Here is a 10,711-nt window from a genome sequence, read left to right as displayed (position 1 = left end):
TTTTTTTTTTTTTTTTGGTTCTTTAACTTGACAAATGTAACTAAATATATTTATGATATATAACATGTTTTGTTGTTGTTATTTTTCGTGCTTTTTTGTTTGTTTGCTTTTTTAAGATGGAATCTCACTCTGTTGCCCAAGCTGGAGTCCAGTGGTGCGATCTCGGCTCACTGCAACCTCTGCCTCCCGGGTTCAAGCCATTCTCCTGCCTCAGCCTCCTGAGTAGCTGGGACTACAGCTGTGCACCACCACGTCCAGCTAATTTTTGTATTTTCGGTAGAGACAGGGTTTCACCATGTTGACCAGGATGGTCTTGAACTCCTGACCTCAAGTGATCCACCCATCTCGGCCTCCCGAAGTTCTGGGATTACAGTTGTGAGCCACCATGCCTAGTCTAACATGATGTTTTGAAATACAAATACATTGTAGAACAGCTAAATCAAGCTAATTAAGATGTGCATTGTCTCACATACTTATTTCTGGTGAGAACACTTACAATCTATTCTCTTAGCAATTTTTCTTTGTTGTTGTTGTTTTTTCTTTCTTTCTTTCTTTTTTTTTTGACAGAGTCTCACTCTGTTTCCCAGACTGGAGTGCAATGGCACGATCTCAGCTCAGTGCAACCTCCATCTCCCAGGTTCAGACAGTTATTCTGCCTCAGCCACCTGAGTAGCTGGGACTACAGGTGGGTGCCACCATGCCTGGCTAATTTTGTATTTTTAGTAAAGACAGGGTTTCACCACGTTGGCCAGGCTGGTCTTGAACTCCTGACCTCAAGTGATCCACCCACCTTGGCTGCCCAAAGTGCTGGGATTACAGGTGTGAGCCACCATGCTCAGCCACAGTTTTTTTTTGAGACAGGGTCTCACTCTGTCACCCAGGCTGCAGTGCAGTGGCATGATCTCAGCTCATTGCAACCTCTGCCTCCCAGGCTGAAACCATCCTCCCACCTCAGCCCCCCAAGTAACTGGCACTACAGGCTTGCACCACCTTTTTAGTAGAAACATGGTTTGCCATGTTGCCCAGGCTGATCTCTAACTCCTGGGCTCAAGTGGTCCACCTACCTCAGTCTTTCAGAATGCTGGGATTACAGGCGTGTGCCTCTGCACCCAGCCTAATGTTCTTTATATATTAGGAAAAATAATCCTTTATAATATATTGTTGCAGATTGCTTTTTGTTCCAGTTTGTCATTTGACTTTGTATATGAGGTTTATGATGTGTGTTTGCCATGCAAATACTCCTTTTATGTCTTCAAATTTAACAGTCTTTTCTTGTGTTGTGTTTGGAGTTAGAAAATACCATTCTTGGCTGGGTGTGGTAGCTCATGCCTGTAATCCCAGCACTTTGGGAGGCTGAGACAGGCGGATCACCTGAAACCAGCCTCTGGCCAACATGATAAAACCCTGTCTCTACTAAAAACAAAACAAAACAAAACAAAAAATAATAAAAATAAAAATTAGCCAGGTGTGGTGGCACACCCCTGTAATCCCAGCTACTTGGGAGGCTGAGGCACAAGAATTGCTTGAACCTGGGTGGTGAAGGTTGCAGTGAGCCAAGATCATCCCACTGCATTCCAGCCTGGGTGACAGAGTGAGATTCTGTCTCAAAGGAAAAAAAAAAAAGAAAATGCCGCTCTTCTCACACTAGGTTATAGAGGGATTCTGAGGTTCTCTCCTGGTCTCAGGATGTCCAGCTGCACACATTCATGTGACTAATATTTTTTCTCACTAACTTAACTAGATTAGGTGGCACTAAATACTTGACGGAAAAAGAATTTTAGTTTTTTCTTTTTTTTTTGAGATGCAGTTTCGCTCTTGTTGCCCAGGCTGGAGTGCAGTGGCACGATCTTGGCTCACTGTAACCTCTGCCTCCTAGGTTCAAGCGATTCTCCTGCCTCAGCCTTGTGAGTAGCTGGGATTACAAGCATGCGCCACCATGCCCAGCTAATTTTTTGTATTTTTAGTAGAGATGGGGTTTCTCTAGGCTGGTCTCAAACTCCCCACGTCAGGTGATCCACCTGCCTTGGCCTCCCAAAGTGCTGGGGTTACATGCGTGAGTCACCGTTCCCAATACCAAAAAGAATTTTAGTTTTCCTTATGCAATTAATATTGGACTGGTTGCTTTTAATGCCTTAATGTGTTTTTTGTTGCTTTTTTTTTTTTTTTTTTTGAGATAGAGTCTCGCTCTGCCGCCCAGGCTGGAGTGCAGTGGCACGATCTCGGCTCACTGCAATCTCCACCTCCTGGGTTCAAGTGATTCACCCGCCTCAGCCTCCCAAGTAGCTGGGACTAGAGGGCACGCCACCACACCCAGCTAATTTTTTGTATTTTAGTAGAGACAGCGTTTCATCATGTTGGCCAGGATGGTCTCCATCATCTCCTGACCTTGTGATCCTGCCTCAGCCTCCCAAAGTGCTGGGATTATAGGCATGAGCCACTGTGCCCGGCCGCCTTTATGTGTTTTAATGAACTGTAACTTTTGTTTCCGCTTGAGGTTCTGTGACCACAACCCGACCCATGGGCACCCTTTCATCTCCTCCTCTGACCTTTGGGCACTGCTCTAGAGCCTTCCGAAGCATCTTTTCTGTTGAGAGGAGAGCTGTTTGGGGCCTACCTGAATGTTCTCTGCTTAAGACACACACTCAGTTATTCTCTAAGGAACCTCTGTGCCTCACAGAAGCCAGCATTGAGTTTCCTATCTGAGTGCTTTTCTCGTTTTTTTCCAACAGTTACCAGGGGTTTTTTGTTTGTTTTTTGTTTTGAAGACAGGGTTTTGCCATGTTGGCCAGGCTCGTCTTGAACTCCTGGCCTCAAGTGATCCACCCGCCTCGGCCTCCCAAAGTGCTGGAATTATAGGCATTAAGCCACCATGCCTGGCCTACAGTGACCAGTTTTAAGGTAGTCTAGCTTGATTTGCAGTAGCTTTGAAAAAAATTTTTTAAAAAGGTACTCTAGCAATGGGGCTGGAAAATGATATATTTTTAAATGATGGCTGGGTTCAGTGGCTTACACCTGTAATCACAGCACTTTGGGAGGTCAAGGCAGGTAAATCACTTGAACCCAGGAGTTTAAGACCAGCCTGAACAACATAGTGAGACCCCATGTCTACAAAAAAAGTTTTTGTTTTTGTTTTGAGACAGAGTTTTGTTCTTGTTGCCCAGGCTGGAGTGCAATGCATGATCTCAGCTCACTGTAACCTCCGCCTCCCGGGTTCAAGTTGTTCTCCTGCCTCAGCCTCCTGAGTGGCTGGGATTATAGGCATGCACCACCACCCCTGGGTAATTTTGCATTTTTAGTAGAGATGGGGTTTCTCCATGTTGGTCAGACTGGTCTCGAACTACCAACCTCAGGTGATCTGCCCACCTCAGTCTCCCAAAGTGCTGGGGTTATAGGCATGAGCCACCGTGCCTGGCCCAAAAAATGTTTTTAATTAGCCAGGCATGGTGACACACACCTGTGGTCCCAGCTACTTGGGAGGCTGTGGTGGGAGGATTGCTTGAGCTCAGGAGGTTGAGGCTGCAGTGAGCCCTGATCTTGCCACAGCTCTCCAGCCTGGGTGACAGAGTGAGACCCTGTCTTAAAATAATAATGATAACTTGATGAACTATACTAATAATTAGACATGTTGAATAAAACAAAGTGGCTGGGTGCGGTGGCTTACACCTGTAATCCCAGCACTTTGTGGGGCCGAGGTGGGTGGATTACCCGAGGTCAGAAGTTCAAGACCAGCCTGGCCAACATAGCGAAACCCTGTCTCTACTAAAAATACAAAAAATTAGCTGGGCGTGGAGTCAGGCGCCTGTAATCCCAGCTACTTGGGAGGCTGAGGCAGGAAAATCACCTGAACGTGGAAAGTGGAGGTTGCAGTGAGCTGACATCACACCCCTGTACTCCAGCCTGGGTGACAGAGCCAGACTTCATCTCAAAAAAAAGAAATTCACATAATAACTTGTTTTTTAATCTGTTATCACTGTGAAATTAACCCAGAATAGCTATCACAGTACCAACACTAAACCCCCTGGGTGAGGAATGACATTTCATGCTTCGGTTGTCATGGGTAATCATTCTTTGAAAACTTTTTTTTTTTTTGAGATAGGATCTTGCTCTGTCACCCAGGCTGAAGTGCAGTGTACGATCATGGCTCACTGCAGCCTCAACCTCCTGGGCTCAATTGATCATCCCACCTTAGCGTCCTGAGTAGCTGGGACCACAGGCATGAGCCACCAGGCCTGGCTAGTTTTGTGCGTTTTGTGAGACAGGGTCTCACTATGTTGGTCTCAAACTCCTGCTCCAGCAATCCTCCCACCTCAGACTCGCAACGTGCTGGGATTATAAGTGCGAGCCACTGCGCCTGGCCCTGAGTACATTTTACGGAAGTATTCAGGCAAAGTGTTTAATTAAGCAGCATTTTCATCATTTCCCCACTTGATTCTGGTCACATAAATGCTGTTCCATGTGATCCACCTTCATTTTAATGTTGAAGGTGCCAGTGCAGGTAACTGAGAGCTCCAGCTTGGCGAACCATGCTCTGTGGCAGGAAGGAGGGGGGACATGTGGGAAACCTGGTGGGACCTCCACAGCAGGCCCAAGGATGCATGTAGCTGCCCCTCGCCCTGTGACAGCGGGCAGGACCATGGGTCCAAGGCTGGTGTCCGAGTAGACGGAGCCAGGCATGTGACCCTGGACTCGGGCCATGCATGGGCCGCTCTGCTGCTGCCTGCCTGGGAACCCTAGCCTTACTCTGAGCCAAGCCAGGTGGCCACACAGGCATCGCTTGCCAAACACCGATCCCCGTCCCCGCTCCGGCCTGTGGGCCTCTTTTCCTTCTTCCCCTGCTCATTCCACTGTCTGCCGACTTCCTGTTCCGTGCTGAGGCTGGTGCTGTGGCTGATGGGGACACCCTTTCCTGAGCCCTGGCTGGGTGCTGGCCCTGCACCCAGTGCACCTGAGGAGGTAGGCGTGGCCATCTTCACTTCCCAGCAAATAAACTGGAACCCTGAGAGGCCCGAGAGCTCTCCACGGCCCGGGAGCTGCCAGGGTGGCAGAGGCAGAACTTAGCATCCTGTGTATCTTACTCCCAAGCCGGAGCCTTCTCTGGGGCCTGCTGCTGCCTCCCTGATTCCACATCCCAAGAGCCAGGAGGCACTGCCGCCCTCTTCTGTACTCCCAGCCTGAGGCGCCCAACGGTTTCCGTGCCACGGCCCCGGCACTGTGGCTGGGGTGGAGGGCGGCGCATGCCACGGCCCGTGGCACTGTGGCTGGGGGTGGAGGTTTGGATCTGCCTCTTTTCTCTCTTTGCTCATTGTCTGCTTGACTGATATGGGACTCCTGCTATTTTTTGGTGCCCACTTTTTTCACCTCATATTTCCACACAGGCATTTCTCCATCATATTACCAAGTTTTCATAGAAACTTTTAAAATAATGTTTAAATTTCAGAACAATTTTTAAATGTACAGAAAAGCTGTAAAGAGAATACGGATGTTCCACGTCCCCCCTTCCCTGGGTCCCTCCATTGTGAACAGCTCACGTTGCCATGTGCACTGGGTCTCTAAGGCCACCACAACAAAGTACCACAAACTGGATGGCTTCAGATGCCAGGAAGGCACCCCCAGGACCACGTGGGAGGCAGGGAGAGGGTGTGAGGTGGAAGCTCCCCACAGGCCCAACCTCCAGGGCACAGCCAGGAGCAAACAGACTTAGACCTGGGTTCTGGGGTGGTTCAGGGGCAGGGACTAGGTCCACCCTCAGACCTCATGCTGCACCCCGGGCCACGGCGGGACCAAGCTGGGAAGCCAGCGCAGCCCCACTCACCGTGGCAGGTCCACTGTCTGAGCAGATGGCCAAGTTGATGCTGCAGCATGCCAAGAGACGGCTCCAGGAGGACAGGTCCAGGAAGGAGCTGGTGGAGCAGGTCATAGAGGGGCAGAAGAACGTCAAGGCAGCTCAGGCGAAGCTTGTGAAGGGCCGGCGGCAGACAGGTAGTCGGGAGCCAGGTGTCACAGGCCCTGTCCCACCCTTCCCTGCTTGGGGCCTGGGCTGCCACCCTTTCCTGAGCGAGCTACTGTGGGTGGCGAGGGTCAGGAGCCCCTTAAGGGCCACACTGAGGCCAGAGGCCTGGCTGGGGAACCCGGGGAGGTGCCTCCCTGTCCAGTGCTTGCCCTGCCACCCACCAGCCACCTCAGCTTCTGGCTTGGCCCCCAAGTTCAGGAGGTGATTGAAGCAAGCCGGGGGTTGCTGCAGCGCAGGGCCCAGGAGGCCCAGGAGGAGCAGCGGCGCCGCTGTGAACTCATCTCCCAGCTGCGTGCACTGGAGACGCAGCCCACGCGCAAGGGCAAGCTTGTGGACCTGACCCAGGTGAGGATGCAGTCCCGGGTGGGGCCCGTGCCTCTGGGAGCATCCGCGCTGGCACTCCCGTGGGACGCTGTGTCCGGGGTCCCACCAGCGCCACAGTGGGTCTTGTACCACCTGAAACCTGGCCTGCCACCCTCCATGACTCACGTGCCGTGGGCCTGGGTCGGCCCCGAGAGTTCACAGTCCTGCTGGTGAGGCAGACACTGAGCCAGTCCTCTGTAACCCCTGGGGGTGGCCAAGGTGGACTTCAGAGACTACTTAGGAGCTGCCTGCTGAGGAAGGGCCGGGGTGGAAAGGCAGTGTAGGGAGAGGGCAGGTGTTCAAAGGGTGGATGGAGGCTGGTTGGAGCAGGAGGCTGAAGAGGGCCTGCTGGAAGCCCGTGTGAGAAGGCATGGTGAGGGCCCAGGCCTCCGAGGAGCTTGGGGAGCCAGCTGCAGGGCCTGGCCCAGCCCCAAGGCCGTGGGGAGTGCAAACGGCTGTCTGCCTCAGGCCCCGAAGCCTGGCTGGGTAGATAGTGATGAGCTCCATTTGGGACTTGCCTGAGATGTGCAGCCCCATACAAGGTGCAGCACCACAGAGGGAGCCCAGGCTGGAGAGGCTGGGTGGGGGGGGTCTCCCAAGCAGTGTCCAAGCAGAGGGAAGGTGGGCAAGGGGTGGGGCTACGGAGCAGGGGAGGGGTCCTGGTGGGAAGCATCAGGGCCCAGCACAGCTCCCAGCTTGGGGCCTCCCCGACCACCCACAGATCCCCAGCTACGGCCTGGAAGGAGAGATGTCCATAGTGGAGCTGCGAGAACGGCTGGCCCTGCTCAAAGAGAATCGGCGGCGCGAGGAGGAAGAAAAGCGGGATCAGATCATTCAGGGCAAGCGCACCAAGAGCCAGGAACTGCAGGACACGCTGGAGCAGATCTCACTGTGCCGAGCAGCCATGGGGAGATCCGCAGCCTTGAGGTTGGTACTGGGCTCAGGGAGGGGACTCTGGGTGGGCAGGGAGCAGTAAGCCTACCTTGCACCCGCCTGGGCAGGTCTTGAAACAACCCGCCACCCTCCTCCCTCCTGCCCAGAAGGTTACCTCGCCATAACTCCCCCCACCCCTATTACTGTATTAGGTGATTTCCAGGCACATAGGAATGGTGCAAAATTCTGCAGCCATGGCTCAGATGCCATGACCTAGATGCAGTCATTTTTGCACCCAGCTCAGTGGGTACAACCTTTCACCATATGTGCTTCACGTAGCCAGCTAGCTATTTATGTCTGCAGAAGCATTTGGAAGTAGTTGCAGGAATCAGACACTTTATTCTTAAAACTTCAGCATACATCTTCTAAAAAAAAGATTGGCCTATATAAAACCACAGCACCCTGACACCACTAGAAAATTGAACAAAAATTCCCGACATCATCTAAATATCTCATCTTTTTTATATTTCTCCAGGTGTTCAAAGACTGTTAGCCAACTTTTTTTTTGTTTTGAGACAGAGTTTTGCTCTTGTTGCCCAGGCTGGAGTGCAATGGCACTATCTCAGCTCACCGTAACCTCCACCTCCCGGGTTCAAGCAATTCTCCAGCCTCTGCCTCCCAAGTAGCTAGGATTACAGGCATGTGCCACCATGCCCGGCTAATTTTGTATTTTTAATAGAGACGGGGATCCTCCATGTTTGGTCAGGCTGGTCTTGAACTCCCCACCTCAGGTGATCTGCCAGCCTCAGCCTCCCAAAGTGCTGGGATTAAAGGCGTGAGCCACCACGCACAGCTAGCCAACTTTTTAAAAAGCCTGTTTGTTGTACCTTTTTTTTCTTTTTAAACCAGGATCTAGTTGAGGGTCTCAGCTAGCTCCTGTGCATGTACACACGTACTGATGCCTTTTTACTTGTTTTCGGGACACTCTGGTGATGTTTTTTAGCCCTGTGTGGCTGTCCTGTGCAGCCAAGTCAGACATGGGCAGGCGTGTCCCCTGGGGTCAGGCTGGCTTCTGGACAGTGGCCTGGTTCCCGGGGAGGCCCAGCTGTTGTGGCAGAGCCTCTTCCAGAGCCTGACATACAGGGCTCCCAAGAAAGTGTCTGAGTGGGACTGGCCGGGGTGGACCACAGGGTGGACAGAAGGAGGGACTAATCATTGCTGATTGAAGAGAATCCTTCACTGTTGGTCCTCAGAGGGGCTGCTGCTCTGCTGCAATTCAGAGGAGGCACAGGGCAACCGCTGCTGGTGCTGTTCATAGCTGGCTGGCTGCCTACCAGATCCCCAAGGTGGCACACACCCGGAGAGCTCATCACTTCCCAGCTGCTGGCCATGGCCTGGCGGAGCTCAGATGCAGTGTGGTTGGTGTCGGGGTGCTAAAAAAATAAAGGTGGAGCAGAGCTCAGGCATGCAGCCAGCCCCGGGGCACAAGTTCACCAGGGGCGACCTGGACAGTCAGACAAGAGCGATCTAGACAGGGAACGGCACATGCAAACACTCTAAGGCTGTGAAGTGCACTGACGCCAAAGCCAGCAGGGAACAATACAGATCATCAGAAGGACCAAGGGCCACGCGCGCAGATACCTGCAGCGATGTACACCACAGCATGAGCAGGGGGTACCTCCAGGCAAGAGACACAGCGTGAGGGCAAAGGGGGCTTTCACATTTGTACCCCGAGTATCCATATAGTTAGTACACCTGTTATACTTTTTAAAAAATGTTAAGTTTAAAACAAAGAGCTGCGGGGGGGCATAGCTCATACCTGTAATCCCAGCATTTTGGGAGCTGAGGTAGGAGAATTGCTTGAGCCTGGGCGGTCAAGGCTGCCTTGAGTCGTGATTGTGCCACTGCATTCCAGCCTGGGCAACAGAGTGAGGCCTTGTCTCAAACAAACAACAACAACAAAAATTAGACAAAAGAAGAAAAAAAGAAAAAAAAAGAGCAAAAGGGTAGAGCAGTTGGAGACAGCCCCCCCGCCCAGCCCCTGTGCGGTGGTCCTGTCTGGGAGCCCCAGGGCCTCGCTGCCTGTCCTAAATCATTCCGGTGAACATCTCTGGCCGCCTAGCGCTCGCCCCCGCATCGCCCGGACCCGGGTGGCATCCTGGGTATGGCCTGGGCCTCCCACCGGCCAGCTCCTGAGCACTCCGCGTCTCCCGCCAGGTGGGAGGAGAAGAAGGCGGCCCCGGCGGCGCCCACGCAGGACGAGCGCGTGCAGCAGCTGCGGCGCAGGATCTCGGAGAGGGCGGCCGAGCGCTCCAAGCAGGCGGCCTTGCTGCACGTGTCGGCGCCGCGGGCCGCGCGCCCCAAGCCTCGGGTGAGTCCGAGTGGCTGGAAGGAGCCCGGGCAACAGAAAGCCGGGGCCGGGTGGGGAGGGCGGGTGCCACGCGCGGGGACTAGCATCGCGGGGCGGTGGGGGTGTCCCTGCCCGCGCCGACGCGTCCCCCGGCCCGCAGGCGCAGCTGGAGACCCAGCACTGGCTGGAGCAGGAGCGGAGCCGCGAGCGCAGGCTGAGGGCGCTGCAGCAGGGAGGCTCGGGACCCGGGCCAGCGCGCCGCCTGGAGGCTGCCTGAGCCGGGCGGAGCGCGCCCCAGCAGCTGCGGGCCACGCCCCAATAAAGCGTGCGGCCCGCGGTGCGCGCCTCCTCTTCCTCGGCCTGGAACCCCTCAGACCCGGACCCCCTGCCCCCGCACCCTGACCGCACCCCGCTCCCTCCCTCGTCCCCGTCTGCCCAGAGAAGAGTTGCCAGGTAAAAGGCAGGACACCCAGTTGTTGCACGGGGGCAAACTTATGCTAAACAAGTATCCGCCCCTTATCGGGAATTCCACTTAACTGGGCGTCCTGCGTTTTTATAAGCGAAATCCCAGGTCCTAGCACTTCCCTACAGCCCAGCGCAAGGCATTCCTGGTGCCCACCTCTTTGAAGCTCCCAGACCCCTTCCGATGTGGAAATCTGGAACCCCCACCCTTTGCCGGCAGCCAGGTGGCTTCACCTGGGGAATCCTCAAGACTAGGTGGCCACTGTGAGTGTGCGTCTGGCCGGGTAAGTGGCCAGGATTCTGGAACGCAGCGTTGCCCTGGCCCTTCACGGGCCCCCACCATCCTCACTACGAACTGGCCTGCTCTGTTCTGCTGAGGAGGAGGAGGCCACCAGTGCTCAAAGAGGGATGTGACCTGCCTAGAGGGCCAGAACTCAGAGCTGCGCCTGGCTGACTTTAGAGCATCCCCTCCTCCCCTTTCTCCAGCATGAGAAGCAGGCAGATCCAACAAGATCAGGGCCACTGGAGGCAGCAGTTCACCCAGGGCAGGGACCAAGATGGATGGGTTCTGCAGTGTCCAGGGCGTCAGCTCGAGAAGGCTCCACCTTGAGGACAGGCTTGCTGAGTGAATACCTGCTGGTGAAAGCCTCCAG

The 10,711-nt window shown here is 54.0% G+C and overlaps 1 protein-coding gene across 3 annotated transcripts in view; it reads left to right on the top strand.

Moving 5' to 3' along the window:
• CFAP99 (cilia and flagella associated protein 99) overlaps positions 1-10,711 on the top strand; it is a 45,387-nt gene extending 34,676 nt beyond the window's left edge. For all 3 annotated transcript variants that reach the window (XM_037733411.1, XM_037733410.1, XM_037733412.1), the window contains 5 exons: positions 5,838-5,979; positions 6,204-6,355; positions 7,095-7,300; positions 9,464-9,617; positions 9,757-10,711. In XM_037733411.1, the coding sequence (XP_037589339.1) occupies positions 5,838-5,979; positions 6,204-6,355; positions 7,095-7,300; positions 9,464-9,617; positions 9,757-9,873 (771 nt within the window). In that variant the 3' untranslated portion in view covers positions 9,874-10,711. The remainder of the gene's footprint in view (positions 1-5,837; positions 5,980-6,203; positions 6,356-7,094; positions 7,301-9,463; positions 9,618-9,756) is intronic.

This window comes from Cebus imitator, unplaced genomic scaffold (genome assembly GCF_001604975.1).
Source record: "Cebus imitator isolate Cc_AM_T3 unplaced genomic scaffold, Cebus_imitator-1.0 Scaffold522, whole genome shotgun sequence".
Classification (NCBI taxonomy): Eukaryota; Metazoa; Chordata; class Mammalia; order Primates; family Cebidae; genus Cebus; species Cebus imitator.
This window is presented reverse-complemented; position numbering and strand designations above follow the sequence as displayed.